This window comes from Salminus brasiliensis, chromosome 23 (assembly GCF_030463535.1).
Source record: "Salminus brasiliensis chromosome 23, fSalBra1.hap2, whole genome shotgun sequence".
Taxonomy (NCBI): Eukaryota; Metazoa; Chordata; class Actinopteri; order Characiformes; family Bryconidae; genus Salminus; species Salminus brasiliensis.
Genome location: NC_132900.1, coordinates 3,106,690 through 3,131,675, shown reverse-complemented (window position 1 = coordinate 3,131,675; position 24,986 = coordinate 3,106,690). Strand labels below are relative to the sequence as shown.

Sequence of the window (24,986 nt, the reverse complement as noted above, 5' to 3'; positions counted from 1 at the left end):
CCCAGCTACTGACTCGTCAAAAAGTGTTCCAACAAACAGGCCTAATGAATTTTACAATGGGATTTCTGCCACTGCTAGTATGACCGTAAGCTTCCATGCATCTGCAGATTCAGCTACTTCCTTCACACTATGGACTTTTGCCACGTCCAAATGCAATCGCTAATTCTTTTTTGTGGTCGGACACCCGGTGGCTGGTGACTCAGCTTTCCTTATATACAGTCTAATGCAAAAGTTTGGGCACCCCTGGTTAAGTAATATCATCTATAGAGACACACTTCACTTCGGCACATCTAATGAATCCAGTTCGTTAAATATGCCTTAAAATGCGTTTGTTACGGGTTCTTGTGGCATAAATAGTAAGTCTGTGACTTTGGTTGGGGTTAGACCCACAGCACCTGCATATACTATATGGACAAAAATATTGGGACACCTGCTCATTCATTGTTTCTTCTACTGTCCAAGAAAGAAGGCTTTCTACTAGATTTTGGAGGAGCATTGCTGTGCATCTGCTTAGTGACCCATTTACTATCTATCTATGAATCTATAAATTCCTTCACGCACCTTGCAGGTATTTGTAGCCTGATCATTTGCAGCCCTTGTGCAGCGCCATCTGCAGGAGCCTGAAGTTACTACCACCTTAAACATGCAAGATGACCCATTTTTTTGTTCTTGATGAGGGAAATATTGATTATTTATGGGTAATTTGATCACTGATTAGTATTTATTATATCTGTTCATTGCAATTTATCAGTTGATATCTGCATTATGTCACAGCTAGTCTTCATTTACGCTTCATGGAACATTGATGCAAGCACAAGCACGCCAAACAAGGACGGAGGGAAGAAAAGTCGTTGACCTGACAGTGAACTATGAGGCTGTTGACCAACGTGGTTAGATATCTAATCCTTACTGTCTGGTGAGTCCTGCATTCATACTGTATAACAAAAGGAGCACCACAATATCAGAACAGTAGACCTACCACGTCTGGCACAAAGCTCAACAGTTAATGTGAGCCATCCATCCAAACCATAACCTAAACATTACCCATAACCTTACCCAAAAATCAACCCTAACACTAACCCTTACATTACCCATAACCTTACTTCTAAATCAACCCTAACACTAACCTTTGCATTACCCATAATCTTACCCTTAAATCAACCCTAACCCTACCCCTAACATTACCCATAACCTTACCCTTAAATCAACCCTACCCCTACCCCTAACATTACCCATAACCTTAGCCTTAAATCAGTCCTAACCCTAACCTCAACATTACCCATAACTTTACCCAAAAATCAACCCTAACCCTACCCCTAACATTACCCATAACCTTACCCTTAAATCAACTCTAACCCTAACCTTAACATTACCCATAACCTTACCCTTAAATCAACCCTACCCCTACCCCTAACATTACCTATAACCTTACCCTTAAATCAACCCTACCCCTACCCCTAACATTACCTATACCCTTACCCTTAAATCAACTCTAACCCTACCCCTAACATTACCCATGACCTTACCCTTAAATCAACCCTACCCCTACCCCTAACATTACCTATACCCTTACCCTTAAATCAACCCTAACCCTAACCTCAACATTACCCATAACTTTACCCAAAAATCAACCCTAACACTAACCCTTACATTACCCATAACCTTACTTCTAAATCAACCCTAACACTAACCCTTACATTACCCATAATCTTACCCTTAAATCAGCCCTAACACTAACCCTAACATTACCCATAAAGTTACCCTTAAATCAACCCTACCCCTACCCCTAACATTACCCATAACTTTAGCCTTAAATCAACCCTAACCCTACCCCTAACATTACCCATAACCTTACTCTTAAATCAACCCTACCCCTACCCCTAACATTACCCATAACCTTACCCTTAAATCAACCCTACCCCTACCCCTAACATTACCCATAACCTTACCCTTAAATCAACCCTACCCCTACCCCTAACATTACCCATAACTTTACCCTTAAATCAACCCTAACCCTACCCCTAACATTACCCATAACTTTACCCTTAAATCAACCCTAACATTAACCTCAAACAATAACCTTAACCGTTACATTAAGATAACCCTTACCCTTGAATCAACTCTAACCATAACCCTACCCCTAACCTTAAATTAAACCTTACTATTGAATCAGGCCTACCCCTACCCCTAACATTACCCATAACCTTACCCTTAAATCAACCCAAAAAACTTAAAAAAACATCTCTAACCCTAACCTTGACCTTAACCTTGAATTAAACCTTACCTTTGAAGCAACCCTAACCCTAACATTACTCATAACCTTAACTTAAACCTTACCATTAAATCAACCCTAACCTAACATTACTCATAACCTTACCCTTGATTCAACCCTAACCCTAACATTAGGCTAAACCTTACCATTAAATCAACTCTAACCCTAACCCTGTGTCCAGAAGACTATACATGTGAACTTAACTTTATGTGCAAAAAAATGCAAAGAAATAAGAATAATAATGTGATTAAATTATTATTTAATGTAATGTAATGCAACTTTAAAAAAAAAATGTAAATCAGGGTCTTGGTTGTTAATGTAACACCATTTATACCAATTATGCAATATCTGATCACATTTTTGAGAATTCTTACATCATTACATCATCATCAACCCATTACCCACATGCTTTACCTCTTGTTTAGCCAACGACACCTTATCACATTCCTGAGGCCTGCTTAAAAACGGCCTCTTTATCCGGATGAAGGGTATACTTTCTGCACAATCATTCGGACAGTGTGGTGTTGGTCAGGATCAGTAAACAGCTCTGCTATGCGCGGATTTCCTGCAAATTCATGTGTTTTCATTCATGTTTTCGCTTTGCTGCAGGTGGATCGCTCTGCTCTACCTTTCAGAACAGCAGGCCAACGCGGTGAGTGCCCTTTCCTTCAGTGCTCCTGTCACCAGGCTTAATGAGCATGTTTACATCGTTCAAGCGAATAACATTCCCCTGCTTACCTTATATACAGTCTAATGCAAAAGTGTGGGCACCCCTGGTTAAGTAATATCATCTATAGAGACATACTTCACTTCTGCACTTCTAATGAATCCAGTTCAATTGAGTTTACTGAGGGTTCTTTGCAGCATAAATAGTAAATGTGCACTATGTGGACAAAAGTATTGGGACACCTGCTCATTCATTGTTTCTTCCTAAATCAAGAGTATTAAAAGAGCTGATCCTGCTGTTGTTGGAGTAACTGTCTCTACTGTCCAGGGAAGAAGGCTATCTGCTAGATTTTTTGAAGAGCATTGTTGTGAGGATTTGATTGCATTCAGCGACAAGAGCATTAGTTAGTGAGGTCAGGATGCTGGAGGATCACCACCCCACAGCTCAGTGTTGAGGGGGGGTGGGGGGGTGGGGGGGTTCTTTCAATTCATGATTCAGTTTGAGTAACTTTGAAATAAGTGCCAATTCCATTGATTATTCTATAATCAATTCTTGCAAAAGTATTGGGACACCTGCTCAGAAATCAAGGCTATTATAAAATGTAACTGTCCTTACTGTCCAGGGAAAATTAGTAGGCTTTCTACTGGATTTTGGAAGAACATTGCTGTGAGCTCAGGATGTTGGATGATCACCCCTCATTTGATTGCATCCAGTCACAAAAGTGTCACCCCAGCTCATTCAAAACGTACTGAATGGAGAACCATCCATCATTGCTGGGGTGCTCAATGCTGGGGGGCTTTATACCCCTCTAGCCCACACCTGGCATTAGGAAGTATGGTGCCAATAGGTTCATGTTTATCTACTCTGTCAATTATAATGCCTATATGGGCAATACCTCCTACAGCAGAGAATGTGATGAATGACCATAAGTATGTAATGACCACAGGTCAGTCCTTATTCTGTTACTAAAACACTGCATATTTCTACCCCTCAGCTGTGTGTGACTGTGTGTGAGAGAGAGAGAGTTCATGTGTGCTCATGCTGATGTTTATAATACCGTATAAGACATGTATTTCCCCGCAGCATCCTTGTTTCCTCTTAATTATTAATAATTAATGCCTGGGAATAAGGATTTTAGCTGCTTATTGAAAGTGAAACTGTTCCAGCCTGTGGGCAGCTTTGCTCGGAGGAGTGTCTTCACCTCAGATCCTCCGCATCCAAATATTTGGTAAATATTTTGGTCGGACTTCTCAGTGTTTATGGGAGCACTTTGTGGGAGAAATGTGGGACAGGAATTTGGTGTGAGATCAGTTCTGATAACCAGGTTCTTCGTGTTCCCGCTGAAATAGTTTCTCATAGCAGGTATGAGGGTACATTTTCCCACAATACCCCCAGCCCACCAATACAACCATCTTTAAAGGGCCCATACAGTCCCGCTATGTTAAACCCTGCCACCCCACCCACGGGTGATCCGTCACCCACGCACCATGCAACTTGATTTAGGGGGCGTGTCAGTGTGTCTTTGCTATGGTAACGGCGGGAAAAGTTCGCCTTGTGCGGTTTGAAACGCTCAAAAGTATTCATGTACTGTCTCTTAATTAATCATGGGTGTGTTTGTTTTGGGCGTAACGTGCAGTAATAAACCAATCAGCGTGTCGCTTGCCATCCCTTTAAGAGCCAGGTGCGGTCAGACTGACCTTGGCGGGTTGCTATTTCATTGGTGTAAAGCGTGGGGGGGGGGCGGGATACGAGCTTCGGGCTGCACGCACCTGTGTTGACAATTCACTGCCAAGATAGCAACGAGCGTCTGACTGTTGACGAATGTCTGACTAGGCTGTTTTCAGTCAGTGGAGCTCCTCCTGTGTTTTCCGTAGTCAAGATACACAGCAGTACTCCAGAAACTGACCTGAACACCCCTCATTTTGAGACCACCGTGCCCATGAGTGTAGAGATATTCACAAGCAGCGCTGCTGTTTAAACGACGCAGGACGAAGGTGTGAAAATAGACTGTTGGCGGGGTGTAAGATAGCAATGGGCATCACGATACGCCTTGCGCAGGGTGTAAGATAGGGCACTAAGAGTGTTGTGAACCATTACAGCAGGCTTAGTGTTGCAGGTCCTGATTTCCCTGTGTCTCGCTTCTTTAATATTTATCAGGGCGACACACTGGAGCCATGTAGAGGCAGAGACTGCTCTGTGTGCAGGTGCCAGCCGGCCAAAGGAGCGCAGGTATGAACATACTGAGGTGCTGGATTTCTTAATGACTTTTGAAGTAAGCTGAGCAGTAGGCTTTACTTTTTTATTTGGTTCTGTTCAAACTAAGTAGCGCTGATTTCGCCTCTACTTTTTATAGGGGCCTCCAGGTAAGCTGGGTGAGCAGGGTCCGCAGGGTGAGTCAGGGCCTCGTGGTCCACCGGGTCGGCTGGGAGAAAAAGGAAGACGAGGAGTCCAGGGAGAGCCTGGGTTAGAGGGGCCTTCAGGGGAGAGGGTAAGTAACCCCTTGACACTCCAAGGCATATTACCCACTAAAGTGTATTACTCAGCAGCTACAGGAACACTTCTGTAGGCTTTTTTTTTAGGGGTTAAAGCAATACTCAGATCGGATGTTTAGGTTTCCGCCACAGTTGATTTTTTTTTTAAAGCTGTAATTAAAGAGTAAAGACATGGGTGGGAGTGTGTTTCCACACATTGTTTGGGCAGAGAGGCCAAAAAATGCAGAAAATAGACCAACGTCTGTAGGAAAAGCAGCTCAAACGCAGTCAAAGCTCTACATATGTTTCACATAGCTCCACCCTGCAGACTCTAAACTGCTCTGCTGCTCTCTGAGAATGCTCCTCGTTGCATCAGGCTGGGGATAATATCTCTTCATGGCACCTAGAGGGCGCCAGAGGGCACTCTGCTAGAACACAGTGGTAAAAACAAAGGATCGGAACTGGATTGTGGCTAAAAAAGCTGATATCCGATAAACATGCCTAGTAGGACATCCCCGGGCTGTGTTTTACTTAGAGAAATGTCTTGTATATGTGTATATCTGATATATGTGTAAGTAACTGCTAATTTGTTCCCATTTCTTTCAAGGGACGTACCGGAACTCCAGGGTTTTCTGGAGCAAATGGTGTTAACGTGAGCGGAATTATTCATCATAACTTTAATACTTTAGTATAATAATAAAAAAAACATTGATGGTTTTCCTTGATTCCATCCATGTATTTCCATGATTATTTGGCTAATTTGAGTTTTTAAGTTGACAATAATCTAAGTAAACTATAAAGCCTTTGTAAATACTTTGTATAAAACACTAAAGGCTTTTGAGTTGAAAAGAATGGTTCATCAATTAAATGGTTTTAAAGGGATTTTTGATGAACCGTTCCTTTAAATCGTGATGTTAAAACACTGTGTGCATTATCACATCTTTGTTATTATGGCTAACGTAGCATGCCATGTGTGTGTGTTGTGTGTCAGGGACACCCTGGTGCAGGAGGCCTTCCTGGCCCACCTGGTCCGAATGGCTGTAATGGCAGTCGGGGGGATCCTGGCCCTTCTGGGCCATCAGGGATTGGTGGAGCACCTGGATTAGATGTAAGTCCTGTATATTTCCAATTGAAACATTATCACACTACTGGTCAAAAGTTTTAGAACATCCCCAATTTTCCCAGATTAATGACGAGAAAAAGGGTTCAAAGTCCAGTGACCTCAGATGGTACAAAGGTAAGCAGTAAAGCGCTCATGGGGAAAAAAGCTGGGGGGGGGGGGGGGGGGGGGTGTTGAATGAGAAAAAGGAAAGTCAGGGCCGAGAAGCAGGCTTGACTCGGCCGGGCAGCACTGCCAGTGGGTTGCTGATTAAAATGGGGGGGTGTTCTAAAACTTTTGCCTGATAGCGTACATGTAAAAGCAATGTGTGTCAGGTGATCTGTAAGTGACTGTTCATAGAGGTGTCTTCTCTTACTTAGGGATTGCCTGGTCCCAAAGGCCTGAAGGGGGAGGCAACGTTTGTATCCATTGGGGGACTTCCAGTATGTGAGCTTAAAGCAGTTGTGTGTTTTATTACCTATGTGTATGTGTGTGTGTATGTGTGTGTGTGTTGTTAATGCATGCACCTGATTGGTCAGGCTATATCTAGAGATGCTTTTCCAGTGGCCAAAGTTCTCTCCTCCTTATATTCTGGGGGAACTTTCCAGGCCCTAGATTTAGCATTTAGCAGAATCGTCCAGCGGCCCAGTGGCAAGTGACTAGTGGCGATGGTAGTGTTACCATTGGTCAGCTAAGTGTAGAGGAGAGCTACTGTGAATCTGGGTGCGGCTGAAATGACCTGAGGCTTCTCTTACATGTTTTTAATTTACTCTCCTGCAGGGAAACCCTGGTCTGCCGGGTCCTCTTGGCCCACCTGTAAGTTGCTGTAATGTTCTGAAATATTAATGTTTACTAAAGATAAAGTGTATTATCATGCCAATACAAAGGCAGTTCAAGCTTGTGTTTACAAACAATGACCTTTAGAAAGTGTCAATATAATTTTCTAACTAAATTATTATTAACAGTAATATTATTTACTTGAATTCAATATTAATAACAATACGTATGGCTATTATTCCATTTTTATGTTTGTTATTATACATATTTGTGTGATATTAACAGTTATTGTAATTGTAAATAACATTTCTATGTAAACCTACACAAAATATATTATTATTAGTAGAAGTAGTAACAGCAGTAGTGTAATACTAATATACATAAACTAAACATGATTTAATAAATAATAATGACGTGGATAATGCTATAAATAAAAACTTTTACTTATAAAACTAATAAAGTATATATCTAATATATCTGACTTACCCTAAAGCTTCTGACCCTTTAACCTCTGGGCTATCTGCATCTCCAGAATGTCTGCATTCCTGGTTCACATAGCCTCCATCAGATCATACCACATATTCACACATTAACAAATGTAATATTCAATATTCAATACCACTATAAATCTAATAAAATATTATAAAATATGTAAAAATAAATATTTCCTCAACTTTGTAGCTGTCAAATTAGTTTCATAGAATATATATATATATATATATATATATATATATATATATATATATATATATATTCTATGAATTATATGAATATATATATATATAATAATATATATATATATATATATATATATATATATATATATATATATATATATATATATATATAAAGAATATGCTATACATATTTTACATTGTGCATTCTTCTATTTTAGGGACTACCTGGCATTGACGGGCTCCCTGGAGGCCTAGGCCCTCCTGGTCCAGCTGGCTTTATTGTAAGATGAGATTTTTGCATGCCGATTTTCACAACAGTGAATCCTTTAAGATCTTAATCTTTTAAACGTTTGTGGGATATTTACACTATTATACTGAGATAACACTGTTTTTATGGATTTCTCTCCATTTCCAAAAGGGTCCTGCCGGTCCTCCAGGGCCTCAGGGACCACCCGTAAGTATGCATGTAATCAACGACACACACATTTGTGTAATTAGAGAATGAATTGCTGGCATGTGACTGCCAAGAACCTGAGGATTGGTGGTGCCCCGTCCCGCTGTGCAGTGCTGCTTGCACAAACATGATCTTGGTGGTGGAGTCATAAGAAGGACACGTTACCTGGATGAGTTCTGGATGAATGCGCTGCCACCCGTGAAGCATGGGGCAGGGGGGATCTGTCATGCTTTGGGGTGGTGGTACTAAAATTGCACAGATGGAGGGAGGAATGGAATCTAGATATGAGGACTTCTAGACTTTTGGCCGAAGCTGTGGTTACCATGGTTACCATGTCCTGACGCATCAGGACATGGTAAATGACGGTTAAAAATACACACACACACACACACATACAGTATACACTGTCTTTGTTTTCAGGGTGATGATGGCAGGTCACTTCCTGGTCCGAAAGGCAATGAGGTGAGCAGACATGCAGTGATGCACTTACGCTTCTAAAATGTTTGGTGGGCTTTTTCTTTCTAGTGAAGTGAATCTGGCTCCTTGCGGCCCCCCAGATATGCAAAGTATTTAGCACATCCCTGTATCTTAACCTGGCACTGTTTAGGCAGTCTGTGGCCACACGGCGGCACTACAGGCCAGACAGGAGCTTTTGGTTTCCTCAATGTCCTGGATTAGAGAAAGTACAGGAGGGATTCATCCACCGGGTGGCGCTCCAGAATCACTATGTCAGTTTATTATCACTGAGAATGAGAAAGTGTTTGTGTGTTTGTTTTTATATAGTAAGAAAATATAATAAAATATATATATAATTTGAAATATATGGTGTAAAATGGTGAGCATGTGCAGATCTGCATTCTCTTAAGCTTTATAGGCGATTTGGTTTTCTCTAAAGCACCACTAGGAACAGGCTGACAGGTTCATTCAGCATCCTTCCTGTCCTTTAGGGAGCTCCTGGCATGCAAGGTCTACCTGGACCAGATGAGCTGGAGGAGCCTCCTGTGGACCACCTCATTAAAGGAGCGAAGGTAAATACGGTCCCGGCGTGATCAGCTCAGCAGGACGTCATTAAAATAATAATCAAGTGTTCCCTTGATGCTTTTCACTGTAGGGGGAGAAGGGGGATACAGGAGCCTGTGGGCCAGATGGACCAGATGTGAGTATATTTCTGTGTGTGTGTGTGTGTGTGTGTGTGTGTGTGTGTGTGTGTGTGTTCAGGAAACAGTTCAGTGTATCAGGAAATCTGAAATTGTTCAATGCAATGCCATTGCAACCACCTTGCAACACTATAGCAGCCACCTAGCAACACCACTGCCACCACATGTATAAACCATGTAGGATACCATAGCCTAGCAACCAAATGCCTAGCAACACCATGGCAACTACCTACCACCCACTTAGCAACACCATAGCAAACACTTAGGATAGCACATAACAACTGCTTAGCAACACCTCAGCACCCTCTAAGCAACGCCATAGCAACCACATTGCAACACCACTAGGCTACCATAACAACTGCTTAGCAACACCTCAGCAACCACTGAGCAATGCCATTGCAACTACCTTGCAGCACTATAGCAAACAACTTGTACTTCCATAGCAACCACCTAGCAACACCACTGCCACCACCTGTAGTAACCATGTAGGATACCATAGCAAATGCCTAGCAACACCATGGCAACTACCTACCACCCACTTAGCAACACCATAGCAACTGCTTGGGATAGCACAGCAACCACCTAGGCTACCATAACAACTGCTTGACAACACCTCAGCAACCACTAAGCAATGCCATTGCAACTACCTTACAGTGCTATAGCAATCAACTTGTAACTCCATAGCAACCACCTGTTGTAACATGTAGGATACCATTGCAAATGCCTAGCAACACCATGGCAACTACCTTGCACCCACTTAGCCATACCATAGCAACCACTCGAGAAACCTTAGCAGCCACCTAGCAACTCTTTTGCAAATACCTACAAAACAGCCTTACTTATCGGCCAGGTCAGACCAGCCAACCATCTGCCAGGAGGTGGCGACCACTTTAGCTGTCCAACCATCTGCGTTTCCTTCAGGAAGTGCTCTTCTCTGCTTGAGTATTATTGTCTGTTCTCAGCTGAATCACCACCGTTAGACTGATTCCTCATGATTCAGGGCTTTTTCACAGCCATGGTTTTGTGAGGTAGTGCTGTGTGTGTGCAGATCTGACTGGCTGACAAACTCCTCCCTCTCGCTTATCTTCAGGGAACTCCGTCAGCACCTGGGGTGAAAGGAGAAAAGGGGATTCCGGGATTTCCTGGCCTTCGGGTGAGAGGACCATCTGCATGGCTTTACTGTGACGACTGGAACAAGCCAAGGGGAATCCCACCTCATTGGTTGAGATGTCAGCAAATCTTGGTGCAGTGCAGAGGTTTCAGGTTACAGTGCTGGTGAATAGAACCAGGGGTCACCATGATGTCAAGACACACCTTCTAATGAATGCATTCGGCTACTTCAAGCTGACACAGATGTGCAAATGCACACACAGCGTGTCTACTCCCTGTAGAAAGACAGTACTGCCAATAGAATAGGATTCTCTGGAGCAGATAAGCGTGAACCCATAAGCACCATGCTGCCTAAAGCCAGGCGTGGGCTAATAGAGGGGCACAAAGCCCACCCAGCAGTGCTCCATCATCTGGGGATGAGGTGGGGTGGTGATCATCCAACATCCTTACCTCGCAACATCCTCACAGCAACGCTCCTCCAAAATCTAGCAGAAAGCCTTCCTTACTCCAACAAAAGCTGGCAACTCTTTTTTTTTTATTCCCTTGAATTTAGAAGAAGCAATGATTAAGCAGGTGTCCCAATACTTTTGTCCATATAGAGTATATTTTATTGTTGTTCCCAGTTGTTCTCCATTTCACATGTCTGTTTTTTAGTCCTGCTGTTCCTCTCTCTGCAGGGTCTTCCAGGTATTGATGGCTTGGCAGGACCTCGAGGTTCACAGGTTATAAATGACATGAAATATCTTGTACGTTCTTGTACGAAACAATTCAGCTCTCGCAACTCACTAAAGTCTTCCCAATCTCTCAGGGACCTCATGGAGACCCAGGAGCACCTGGTCAGCGTGGTCGCCCAGGTCTGAAGGTGAGTGGCCACCCATATGAGTCAGACCTTAATACCTACACACGGTCAGATATGACTTTTACATCATGGGCTTTTCTTTAGGGGGGAAGAGGGGATCCAGGTTTAAGAGGTCCTCCAGGGGATCGCCATCTCGACCCACAGCCAGGTGAGGAACCTTGATCACTTGACCTTTGCTGGAATATGTAGAACCTATTAGAAAATAATACACATAAAAGATTCAGGGCATTCCTTGGAGATTCTGTTTAAGTCACTTATTTGACAATATGTCAATCTTTAGGTTACCCAGGTGACCCGGGTCCACGTGGACCACCAGGACCTTCAGGGGATTTTGGACTGATGGGAGACCCAGGACAACCTGGACAAAGTGGAGCGACCTTCTCAGGTTGATGTAGCATCTATCTTCTAGAATCTATCCCTAGAAAGCATCAAGTGGGATTTGGTGTAAAATTGGGGTTCACTGTACAACAAATGGTCAAAAGTATTGGGACACCTGTGTGTTCAGGGAAGAAAGGGTTACTACTAGATTTTGAAGGAACCTTGCTGTGAGGATTTAATTGCATTCAGCAACAAGAGCGTTAGTGAGGGCAGGATGTTGGATGATTACCATCACCACCCCACCTCATCATCTACAACTCCCCAACTCATCCCAAAATTATTGTCTGGAGCACCATCCATCATTCCAGGGAGCACAATTCCATTGCTCCACAGCTCAATGCTGGGGGGCTTTATACCCTACCAAGACGTCCATGTTTGTCTGCTCCAGAGGGTCCTATACTGTTGACAGTACTTCTCTACAGGGATTTGCAAGCTGTGTGTGCATTTGCACACTTGTGGTAAGATCAATGGTGCAACTTTAAGTAGCTGAATTCATTCAGAAGAAGGGGTGTCCACAAACTTTTTCAAATTGACCAGAGAATGTTAAGCCTTACTTAAGCCTTAGTTCTGACTTGGTGAGCTGTTTTACACCAAAACCCATTCTGATAGACTCTTTTAAGTGTGGTCAATCAAACGAGACATGCTTGACGCATCAGTTTTTTTTAGATAACTGCATATCATGTGGTCTATAGGTCTCTTTGAGGTTAACCGTGGAAACATGGTTGAGGCAAATGTGGGATTGGTTCTATTACCGTTTCATTAGCTTTCTAGCTCCACCTCAGTCTATTCCTTCACGTCTCAACACGCGTCACTCCTAAATCTTCTCCTCTTATCCTTACTTTCTTTTTCCTGCCATTGTTTTGATTGTTGTAGGTCCCCCTGGCCCTCCTGGACTGCATGGTCCTGAGGGACCTAAAGGTTTCAAGGGAGACCCAGGCTTGCTAAACATTATTCCTGGGCCACCCGGATCACCTGGATTTCCTGGGATCAAAGGAGTCAGAGGCCCACCTGGGCAATCAGGTAACTAAGCAATATCATAGCAACCACCTAGCAACACCACTAGGCTACCATAACAATTGCTTAGCAACACCTCAGCAACCACTTAAAAACTCCATAGCAACCACATTGCAACACCACCAGTCTACCATAACAACTGCTTAGCAACCCCTCAGCAACCACTAAGCAACACCATAGCAACCACCTAGCAACACCACTAGGCTACCATAACAACTGCTTAGCAACACCCCACCAACCACTAAGCAACGCCATAGCAACCGCATTGCAACATCACTAGGCTACCATAACAACTGCTTAGCAACACCTCAGCAACCACTATACCTATAGGACATCCCATTCTAAACCCATAGGCTGTATTAATATGGAGCTGCTCCCCCTTTGCTCTAAGCTCTACCAGCAGCAGCAGGTCTGGAGCTCTGCTGCAGATATTGAGTCAGTTGGAGGCTTTTCTGCACTCTGCTCTGAGCTCAGCACTCGGCCCTGACCCCGCTCTGTAACTTTACATGGTCTGACAGACACTCGGTGCCTGAGCTGCTGTTGTATTTCCGGCCTGCCTGGAGATAAAGGGGACCAAGGATTTCCTGGGGTAAAAGGCTATAAAGGGCAGAAAGGTGTGTATTACTGTTTTACCTCTGCTTAGTACAGACTGGCTGAGTGGGTGCATGATGTAATCCATGCTCTTTTCTTCAGGCTGTCCCGGGGATATCTTTTGCAGCTCTGATGGGTCAAGCCAGCTTGGCCCTTCTGGCCCACCCGGACCTCCAGGATATAATGGTTTTCCTGGGACGAAGGGACTGAGGGGTGAACTAGGGCCCCGAGGAGACCCAGGTCCACTAGGCCCTAGTGTGAGTGAACTCCAGAGTGCTGTGCATACGTATATATATATATATATATATATATATATATATATATATATATATACACAGATAAGCCAAAACATTATGATGAGCCAAAGTATATGCCTAATATTCTGTTATTCCTCCAAATAGCACATGGAAACAATAGCTAATAAACATAAAACTTTTGGCACCATGCCAAATAAAGCCCTACCCAACATGTGGAGCAATGCTGGTTGGGGTGGTGATTATCCCAACTTCGCCAATGCTCTCACCGAAATGCAATCAAATCCTCGTGGCAAATCTTCAAAATCTCAATTTGTCCCAAAACTTTTGTCAATATAGTGTAGTATGTATAATGATCATTACAAAATCTTTCATGTTTAGGGAATTCCAGGTCCACCTGGTCCTAAGGGCTTTAAAGGTCAGAAAGGAGACCCTTATTATTCAACTACAAGAGGTAAGATTCGTGGCTCTCCGTTAGGCTTGTCTCAAGTTCTCATTGGTTCTCATTAAAGCTGAGTCGCTACTATTGAATATTTATAATATCTACTACTAGAGATCAGGTACTAGATAAGCTCAATACCAACACCGGCCTCAAATTGTGACCAATCAGCTTTGAGTATTTGTATGTTATATATATTACATATATACTTATATTTTGTTCCATCTAAATTAAGGCATAAAAGGAGACCAGGGCAATCCAGGGCGTATTGGTCCACAAGGAGCTATTGGTCATCCAGGACTTCCAGGGCAACCTGGTTTGGTTGGAGACCCAGGACCACCAGTAAGTTCATAAGCAAGACACTTCACTTAATGGTGTAGATTTTCACTCTACTAGGTAGCTACAAGAGTTCTTCAAGCTGGTCTATGAGGTACACCCACCTTCAACATTCACGTGTAGGCCATTTTATTGGAAACACCTGTCACATAGGTGCCACACAGATGGGCTACAGTCTACAAATGGCATCTATTTTGTATATATTGGGGCCTATAGGTGTAGGTACAATGTGACCTTTCATTAACAGCCTCAGTTTTAAGAATTCACACTAGCCTTAGGTATTTGTTTCCGGAGATGGGAATGCTTGTTTGCTTTGCGTTTGATCAAGTGTTGAAGCTATCCCTGAGCCCGATCTCTGGTCCTCCTGAAATCGGTGGTCTGGTGTTAGCTTCAAGCTGATACAAGCTGGTCCACTGCAGGTTTGGAAGCCACACTCTATAAGATTTGTCATAAACTGTCCTCCTAGGGTGATGGTTATCCTGGTTCCAAGGGATACAAAGGATACCCTGGAACTGCAGGGCTTAAAGGATACCCAGGACCTGCAGGACCTCAAGGCATAGGTGTGCCTGGGCCAAGAGGGCCACCAGGACCACCAGGAGACCAGGGCACAGAAGGTCCACCAGGATCTTCTGGGCCTAAAGGTCAAAAAGGTACATGTTTATATGAGTGCTGCCAAATTTTACAGTAGATCCAATACTGGAACTACAGCTTTACAGTTGTGTTTTTAGGGGATGTGCTTCCGTGTATTCCGGGTAACCCTAGCCCACCAGGACCACAGGGTGACAGTGGGGACCAAGGTAGACAATAATTTCGCAGAGAATTATTTGGATAATTTACCTTTCTCATTTGTGGGATGGTTTCAAAAGACTAGTTCTCTTCTGGGATAACCAGGACCGCCTGGACCACCAGGACCACCTGGATATCAAGGCTTATCTGGTCTACAGGGACCAAAAGGCGAAAAAGGAGATGATGGAAACAGTGGGGGGCACGGACCTCCAGGTAAGTTGAAATCTCGTGTTTTTGTCCTTGGGAAAACTGTGTTAACTGATTTGTTGTTTTGCTGATGTGAATTCAAGTGTCACCCTCATAGGTCATCCAGGAATACGAGGCGATCCAGGAGATCCAGGACCCCCTGGATGCAGCTATAATGGTGCAGCAGGATCACCAGGGCCACCAGGACCTCCAGGGTTAAAGGGGCCTCCAGGAGATTCCCTCAGAGGTAGACCGGGAATACCTGGAACAGGATTTCCTGGACTCCCTGGTCCAAAGGGTGGTCAAGGTCTTCAAGGCCCCAATGGATTACAAGGTACGTGTTGCACAGCCTTTTCCCATTTGCTTCTAATGTTCAAATGTCCAATGTTCTCATGTTTGTCTCGTGAAGGAGAAACAGGCCTTCCTGGAAGTGTAGGATGTAAAGGGCAACATGGAGACCCTGGAGACCCAGGCCCACATGGACCACCAGGAGTTAGCTCTGGCTCCTGTAATGGTTATCCAGGCTTCCCAGGCCCCTCTGGACTTCCAGGCCTGCCTGGACAGCCAGGTAAACAAGGCTGAGAAGACTTTGCTGAATTTGCTGTTTTTTCCAAATAACCTTCATGTAACTCATAAGACACTGTGCTCTCTGCAAGGCATCAGAGGTGTGAAAGGAGAACCGGGACTGGCAGGTTTTCCTGGAAATGGACTGAAGGGAACTCCTGGTCCACCTGGTCAACCTGGTCCCCCTGGTGCACCTGGACCTCATGGCTTAAGAGGACCACCTGGAGCGCCAGGTGGGCTCTCTGGAATGAAAGGTAGGTCATATTGTTATGTTTAAACACTTGAAACCTAATTATCTATCCATCAAATCCATGGCTGTGCAGATGTAAAGAAATGCATACCCAAATTTGCATTCCAGGAATCAGAGGACATCCTGGGTTGCCTGGATTAAAAGGATTGCCTGGATACCCAGGTCTTCCAGGGCCACCGGGTAGACCAGGGGTGAAAGGTGATGAGGGCCAGATAGGTGTGGCAGGGGATGATGGCTGCAAAGGATCTAAAGGTACACTGCTTACTTCCTGGCTTTAATAGAAAAGTGTATACAAGGCAGTTAACCCTTCATGGCCATTGCAATAACCCACAAGTGCTACTATATGGACAGTGTTTCTGATAAAATGGCCAACCCAGTGTACATACCAACGACCTTAAGCTGTGTACCATGTTCTTGTCATGTCCTGTGGACAATTTGCTCAGGTATTAGCGGACTTCCAGGACCTCCAGGTCTTGTATCTCTCTTGAAAGGCAGGAGGGGTTCACTTGGGATCAATGGAAGGCCAGGCTTTACAGGACCTAGAGGTAAATGGGTCTTAGGGGGGCTCTTAGGGAGCAAAAATACAAGAAAATAAATAGTTAATAACATTTTATTGTATTAAATTAAGTTTGTTTCTATTTATTTCTATTTTTTATTTTAATACAAATTACAAATTGTTACTTATGTTTATTAATTTGTGTTTATTGTTGTATTTCAGCATTATTTTGTTTTTTAAGTTTTACCATCATCCAATAAGATTTTATGCTCTTTTTGTTTGTTTTAGCTTTGTTATGCTTAGGTTTAGGTTTGTATAATGTACTTATGAAATATGTCCATTCATCAGGACCTAAAGGTGTTCCAGGGTCACCTGGTAAACACGGCGTGAATGGACTGAATGGTGGCCCTGGGTTTCAGAAAGGCTTTCCTGGCTTACCTGGAAGAAGTGGCCCTCAGGGATCACCAGGCCCACCTGGACCTAAAGGATATCCAGGAGTTATGGGCTTCCCAGGACATGTTGGAGATCAGGTGAGTTGCTGCCTGTGTCAAAAATAGAGCTGCAAAGTGTCAGATAATAATAGCTTTCTTCATGCAGGGTGATCCAGGTCTTCCTGGACTAAATGGAGCACCAGGAAACCAGGGACTGCCAGGAGCTCAAGGTATAAGACTCACATGGCTACCGATATGCTGGTAATCATAAGATACTGTAGGTTCTCATGATTATATACAGTAACTAAGCTTCCTAACTTCTTAACTTTGTACACTGTGTTGACAAAAGTATTGGGACACCTGCTCATTTATTGTTTCTCCCAAAATCAAGGGTATTAAAAAGAGTTGCTTTTGCTTTTTGTTGGAGTAACTGTGTGTATTGTCCAAGGAAAAAGGCTTTCTATTAGATTTTGGAGGAGCATTGCTGTGAAAATTTATCTGCATTCAGCAACAAGATCATTAGTTGATCACCACCCCACCTCATCTCCAGCTCAACCCAAACATATTGGATGGAGCACCACTATCATTCCAGAAAGCACATTTCCGTTGCTCCACAGCTCAAAGCTAGGAGGGTTATATCTCTGTAGCCCAAGGGTGAGCAATTTTGGTTCTAGAGGGCTGGGGCACACCTGTTAATTGTTGGACTTCGGCCCCCATCGCCCACCCCTGCTCTAGCCTACGCTTGGCATTAGGCAGTATGGTGCCAATAGGTTCTTGTTTATCTGCTCCAGAGAGTCCTATTCTATTGGCAGTACAGGGACTAGACATGCAATGTGTGTGCATTTGCACATCTGTGTCAGCAATGGGTGTCCACAAACGTTTTATTTTTCATATACCATTTTTATGTTACTTTTTCTAGGTGACAAAGGAGACTCTGTCGGAATTCCAGGTCCACAAGGGCCGAAGGGGTTTCAGGGTGACAATGGACCAAAAGGTCAGATATATGTATTCATTTTTATTTAATTTAATTTTTTTTAAGATGGAATTTATTCAGAATTAAGTTGTGTGTTTTATGGAATCTGACCTTTTTTGTGTCTCTGTTTATGTGTGTCTTTGGAAACCTCCCTTTTATTCATCAGCAGCAAAGTGCTCTGATTTTTTTTTATCTATAAATTAAGATGTAATATAACAATGTAATAATAAATGAATGAAGTGAAAATGATATAAAAATGATATATTAACAGCATTATTTAACAAATGCAACAATGCATTAATCAACACGTAGTCCTAGTTCAGCTAATGCTAATTTAGCTAATTGTAGCTCAGTATATACCCACTGTAGGCTGCTTAAGAAGCAGCATGTCTTGGCAGATTGGCAACATTTGGCATGTTTACATATGCAAATTATTATTATTATTATTATTTTACCAGATTAGTACTTTAACTACTGTTTTCCTAACAGCTGAGGAAGAAGGAGTCTTTGGGGACCCGGGAGACCAAGGACTTCAAGGCCCGAGAGGGCTGCCTGGTCCCCCTGGATCTCCTGGACCACCAGGTTCTCCAGGTCCTCAAGGTAATCTCATTTAAAGCCTCTGAAAGCTCCCTCACAGAACGTCAATCCTCCTAGTACTCTACCTGCAGCCATTCATGACGTGTCGTGTTTTTGTGTCCGTGTAGGACACATAGGTCCTCCAGGATTTTCGCGTTTTGGTCTTCCTGGTCCTCCAGGAGCTCTAGGATCACCAGGACCTAAAGGTTATCCAGGACTACCAGGTCTAAAAGGTATGAACAGGAACAAGCAAGAATTCCTAAGAAGCATGATATTCAGCCAGTATTTCATTCTAGCTTTAGATGACAGTGGATTCCTTCTTTTCCAGGATTTCCAGGACCTCCTGGACTAGATGGCCTGCATGGTCTCCCTGGTAATAAAGGAGAGAGAGGCGGGACAGGTGAGAGAATCGCACTAGGGAGGCTCTTCGATCCAAAGCAGTTTCTGGATGTTGTAATTGAACGGTTAATGTAACTAGTTGACCATTACAAACCTCAGTGGCTATTCTGTTATGAGACCTGACCCTTTGATGAAAGTAGTATCTGGACCTTACCTCCAAATATTGTTTTAGTTAAAAACCAGTTGTGTTTAAATGTGTCTGATATTACAATGTTTCAATTCTAGGTTCTGGTATATCTGGTCCTCCTGGTTTACGAGGTGATCCTGGAGACCAGGGTCTGCCCGGTTCCCCCGGAAATCCAGGAATCTCCCATCCAGGACAGAAGGGCCTGCCAGGGCAGCCTGGAGACCCAGGTCTCAACAAATGGTTCCCATACTTGAATTTGGGCTGGGAATTAAATTTTTTTTACAATGGGTACCTTTTTCGCAAGAATGCGGTAGGACAGCATAGTGGATAACACCATTGCTCTGCACTCAGATGAGCAGAATTTGGATTCGTCCAGGCATTTCTGGGAGCATGTTTGAATATGGAGATGGATATTAATTGTTAAAAGGCTGATAAATATTTTATTCATACAGTGTTTGATCAGGGTACCTATTTGCTGAGTTTATGATAATGCTGTGGATTTTACCTCAGGTCCCCCTGGCACCTCCGGTCCACCTGGCGTCCCAGGCAGAAACTGTGACAGATCAATCCCAGGACTCAGCGGGGACCTAGGTCCATCTGGACCTTACGGACCTCCAGGCTGGTTCTTTTTGGACTAGTTGTTAACGCGGTCATTTGTCTACATTTTACATATATTTTTTTACACTATATGTTTATAAGTTTTTGGACACCCCTTCTAATTAATATATTTGGCTACTTTAAGTTGTAATTGCTAGCACAGATGTGCAAATGCACACACATACAGCTTGTCTAGTCCCTGTAGAGAAGTCTGGCTAATGGAATGATAGAAGGGCTCCATCTAATACTTTTATGATAAGTTGGGGCAATTGGGGATGAGGTGGGGTGGTGATCATCCAACATCCTGACCTCACTAACGCTGCAGTCAAATCCTCACAGCAATGCCCTCCTCCTAAATCTAGTAGAAAGCCTTCTTCCCTGGACAGTAGAGACAGTAACTCCAACAAAAGCAGAATCAACTCTTTTTAATACCCTTCATTTCCGAAGAAACAACGAATGAGCAGGTGTCCCAATATTTTTGTCCCTATAGAGTAAGTGGTGTGCTGAAGCTTGTCTAGCTACTATCTAGCTACTGCTGCTGTTGTTGCCAAGCAACTAGAACCAAAACACAAGTGGTTCCTCTATCCTGTTTCCATAACCTCCCAGTTATGCTGGTTTGACCGTATACTGATAAACAGTGTCCCTCAACTGTTTGTTCATTTGCTCTTCATAATATTTTTGGTCTTAGGTCCACCAGGTGAAGTTGGACCTCCAGGGTTAGTTTTCCCCTACTCAGGAGACCCAGGTGACGTGGGGCTACCAGGGCACCCTGGGCCAAAGGGCTTGAAAGGTACAGAGGGACTCCCAGGACGTCCTGGGTACAGTGGACCACCAGGGCCCAAAGGCAAGTCGTCTGCAATAGCATGCACAGCCAAACCCAAGTTCATGATAATTCACATTTGTTGTCATGGATGCATGGATACCTGAACTGGTTTCAAACTGTGTTCTTAACTGAATTTTCAGGGGTGCAAGGATTACCTGGCTTGATAGGTCCTCCAGGAGCACCAGGTCTCGTAGGCAGACCTGGGCCACCAGGGTTCAAGGGTGATAAAGGAATGAAAGGGGACATGGGTAAGTTTTTGCTGCTCATTGCTGATCATACACTATATGGACAGAAGTATTGGGACACCACCCCAACTCATCCCAAAAGTATTCATCATTCCAGAGAGCACAGTCAACTTCACTTCAATGCCTGGGGCCTTTATACCTCACTAGCACACCCCTGGCATTAGGTAGCATGCTGCCAATATGTGTCTATGTGTGTCTCAGCTCCAGAGAGTCCTATACTTTTGGCAGTGCTTCTATACAAGGACTTGACAAGCTGTGAAGGGGTGTCCAGAAACTTCTGGACACATAGTGATCTTGGAATACCGTTGTTTATCTCCTCTACATCCTTCTAGGTTCCCAAGGACAACCTGGTATAGTCATCCCAGGCCCTCCCCCATACAGACTGGGACCACAAGGAAAGCCTGGACCACCTGGATCACCGGGATTCCCAGGAGCTCCTGGACTTCCAGGAAACCCAGGATCCACAGGTAAGGTCTTCCCACACTCCCTTCAACTCATCTATCGTTTTGATATGGGAGGCTGTGGGAGGAACTGCATAATGTTGTGGTCTCCTTTTAGGGCTGAAAGGTCTGAGGGGCAATCGTGGTCCACCTGGGCAGCAAGGAATTGCAGGACATGCAGGTCTTTGTGGGGCAGCTGGAGATCCTGGACCACAAGGCTTTGTTGGACCACAAGGTAAAGACAAAATGGGCAACTTTGTGTAGAGCATTGATGTGTAGATGTTATTCTGAATGATTTTCTTTGTTTTCTATATACCCCCAGGCCCTCCAGGTCCCAAGGGAGAGCCTGGTTTCCCAGGCCCAAGTGTGTCAGTGAGCTCTGTGTTTCTCCTGGTGATCCACAGTCAATCTGAGGCAATACCTGAGTGTCCTTTAGGCATGCCTCTTCTTTGGAGTGGTTACAGCCTGCTTTATCTGGAGGGCCAGGAGAGAGCATACACACAAGATTTAGGTAAAATGTCAGTTTAGGGGACCTTAGTTATCGCTACTGGCTTCGATACTCACATTGATGCCACAGTATGTCTTCAAGCTAAGAAGAATCAACCTCAGCTTACCTAAGATTGCATCCCGTCTCAGTGGCATAGATTAGGGTTACAAAATTCTGGGAATTTTTTTAAAGTTGGGAAATTTACCTTATTTAATATTTAATAAAATGGGAATATTTAAAGCTACAGATGAGAAATGTGCATAAAGTTATATATATATACATTCTCATTTTATTCCCATAATTACCTGTTCATTCCCATGGCGATTGTTATTGTACTGGTATGCCGTCATGTCTGGTGTTGATCAAAAACTAGTACATTGATGATCAAATTATCCAATATTTTCTATTAATTCCTACAATAATTCACAATAATTTACATTTTGGAATATTTTCATAGTTCCCAAGCTAAAGTTCCCATGGAAAGTTACTGGTATGATACTGGAAATGTATGTGTTCAGACCATATGAAACCCCCCTCCTCCCCCTCTGTGTTCAGGCCAAGCAGGCTCATGTCTACGTATCTTCAGCACCATGCCCTTCTCCTACTGTAACTCTGCTGCCTGTCACTACGCCAGTCGCAATGACAAGTCCTACTGGCTTACCACTAACAGACCCGTGCCCATGATGCCAGTATCAGGTGGAGAGATCCAACAGTACATCAGCCGCTGTGTGGTGTGTCAGGCTCCTGCTCCAGCGGTGGCAGTCCATAACCAGGACTCCAGTGTGCCCAGCTGTCCGTCTGGCTGGAGAAGCCTTTGGATAGGCTACTCATTCCTCATGGTGAGTTTGTCTTTGCTCTGGGCTGGACGTTATATATAGTATAATCTGTATATATATATATATACAGTCATATTAAAATATTATGACCACCTAATAACGGGAATAACCACCTTGACTTGACACTAGTGAGACGTTGTGGCATGGACTGTATTAGGTGATGGAAGGTGTTCACTATAGAGGTTAACTGCCCCACCACAGCGGTTGCTCAGTACCACTCACATTACAGTCATCATCACCTCTCTGGCATCAGTGGCACTTAATGTCACGCCAGCTCTAGAACATCCCACAAAGTTGTTGGTTACCTTGATGCTACCACCAAAGGTGTCAAAAGTACTCACATTCATCACTCAGGTAAAACTGAGTGGAGATACGAGGGTTTAAAAGACTTCTATAGAAGCTGAAGTAACAACTGAAGCTTTTTACTCCAGTAAAAGTGTAAAAGTACTGGTTTCAGAACGACTTCAAGTAGAAAAGTAAAAGTAATGGAAGGAAAACAAAGGCCGAAAGCTTAGGACGCGCCACAGGGGTCTATAGTTTTTAAAATGTAAGGAGTAGAAAGATCAGATAATTGGGTGAAAATTTAACTAGAAGTAAAAAATTATTACTCTAGTACAGTTTAGATAACCAACATTTCTACTTAAGTAAGGTAACAAAGTATTTGTACAATTTTGTGCACTCTGCTACAACTGACTGGTGTCCTCACATATATATACATGCAAGAGATCCTGGCATCCTGACGCCCAGGGGTGGTCATAATGTTCTGATATGACTGTATGTGTGCACATGTATATGTATATATTGACAGATAGACGTCTATCTGTGTCTAACAACTGCTCTCCCAGCACACTGGCTCTGGCGATGAGGGTGGTGGTCAGTCTCTGACCTCTCCTGGAAGCTGTCTGAAGGACTTCAGGACGCAGCCCTTCGTGGAGTGCCAGGGCCTGCGTGGCACGTGCCACTACTTTGCCAACATCTACAGCTTTTGGCTGACTCGCGTGAGCTGCGAGTTTGTCGAGTCCCCACAGACACAAACACTGAAGGCTGCAGATCAGCAGCGGAACCGCACCAGCCGATGCCACGTCTGCATGAAATGGTGACGAACCTTGGGCAGATCATCCGGAATGTGATTAATAAGGTGGTTGAGCCTTATTCTTTTACCGTGTTTATGATGATAGAGTGACTTATGTTCATTCATTGCTTGTAATCATTGTGAATTTGCATAAACTGAACTGATGACTAGTACACATTTTGATACTCCAATAATAAAATGCTTTTTTTTATATTTAAAAAAATAAAAATATTTTTTAAATATTTATCTCTGATTACACTTCATGTCCCGTGGTCAATACTTACACTACTCCCAGGGCAAACACCATTCTCAAGGTTACTACATGTGACGAGGGGGGTTTGTACAAAAAGTCAGGCCAACTTAACATGATGCAGTAACTCATTACAGAGCATTTTTTAATGTTAACTCAAAATATTTAAGTCAAACATTCTGCTAACTCACATTTTTACTACTACATCTCAGGTTGGTCAACAATACATACTGAGTTGAGCCTCAAAACATTAGTAAATGAGCTATAATGCAGTAGATGTTCAGTCTGTGGCTCCGCCCCCTCAATTTGTTTACTTTTTATTCCCATCTGCAGGTTAGAACTCCCCCAACGACATGACATCCCCAGACTGGGAGGCATTTGATGAGGCTTTTGGCAATGCAGTGCTGAACTGATGACCTCCTCACACTTGTTGAGCAGCAGTTAGACCGTAGGGCCGGTCTAGAGCTGTGAAATTACACTACACACAAACACAGATCTGAGTAAATGTACCCTTCCCTTCTTTCTCAGACACATAAATGTACACGGCTTCACAGCTCTAGAGTGGGGCGACTGTCTAACTGCCTACTTGTCAAGAGACCATAAGAAGCAATCATAAATTACCAGGCCAGTTGTGCTCTCCCAGACTCTGGCTGGTGATGGCAACAAAGTGGCATGGCTCGGCTTTCAATCTCGATCTATGGCGACCCCCGGGTCAACAATGCATACTGAGTTGAACCTCAAAACATTAATAAATGAGCTACATTGCATGAGATGTTTAGTCTGTGGCGCCACCCCCTCAATTTGTTGACTTTTTATTCCCATCTGCAGGTTAGAACTCCCCCTATCACATGACATCCCCAGACTGGGAGGCTTTTGACAATGCAGTGCTGAAC

At 43.6% G+C, this 24,986-nt stretch overlaps 1 protein-coding gene across 1 annotated transcript; it reads left to right on the top strand.

Moving 5' to 3' along the window:
- Positions 1 to 869: 869 nt before the first annotated feature.
- Positions 870 to 24,837, top strand: LOC140545949 (uncharacterized). The gene is made up of 47 exons (XM_072669026.1): positions 870 to 916; positions 2,882 to 2,924; positions 5,097 to 5,168; positions 5,293 to 5,427; positions 6,018 to 6,062; positions 6,402 to 6,518; positions 6,890 to 6,952; positions 7,290 to 7,325; positions 8,182 to 8,244; positions 8,382 to 8,417; positions 8,838 to 8,879; positions 9,365 to 9,445; positions 9,529 to 9,573; positions 10,665 to 10,727; positions 11,362 to 11,406; positions 11,493 to 11,546; positions 11,628 to 11,691; positions 11,824 to 11,928; positions 12,795 to 12,947; positions 13,469 to 13,549; positions 13,629 to 13,783; positions 14,162 to 14,234; positions 14,455 to 14,561; positions 15,022 to 15,205; positions 15,284 to 15,352; positions 15,447 to 15,554; positions 15,646 to 15,861; positions 15,937 to 16,095; positions 16,184 to 16,345; positions 16,450 to 16,593; positions 16,785 to 16,886; positions 17,186 to 17,367; positions 17,435 to 17,498; positions 18,188 to 18,262; positions 18,731 to 18,841; positions 18,946 to 19,050; positions 19,146 to 19,217; positions 19,442 to 19,570; positions 19,854 to 19,961; positions 20,629 to 20,784; positions 20,904 to 21,011; positions 21,341 to 21,475; positions 21,567 to 21,683; positions 21,771 to 21,959; positions 22,491 to 22,774; positions 23,617 to 23,909; positions 24,427 to 24,837. The coding sequence occupies exons 1-46, from the start codon at positions 870 to 872 to the stop codon at positions 23,869 to 23,871; spliced, it is 4,959 nt and encodes a 1,652-aa protein (XP_072525127.1). The 3' UTR covers positions 23,872 to 23,909; positions 24,427 to 24,837.
- Positions 24,838 to 24,986: the final 149 nt, after the last annotated feature.

Coding starts and splice junctions, on each gene's coding strand:
- LOC140545949 (XM_072669026.1), top strand. CDS start 870: ATGAGGCTGTTGACCAACGTGGTTAGATATCTAATCCTTACTGTCTG. Junction 11,692..11,823: donor CCATCTCGACCCACAGCCAG/GTGAGGAACCTT, acceptor GTCAATCTTTAG/GTTACCCAGGTGACCCGGGT. Junction 21,684..21,770: donor AGGCTTTGTTGGACCACAAG/GTAAAGACAAAA, acceptor ATATACCCCCAG/GCCCTCCAGGTCCCAAGGGA.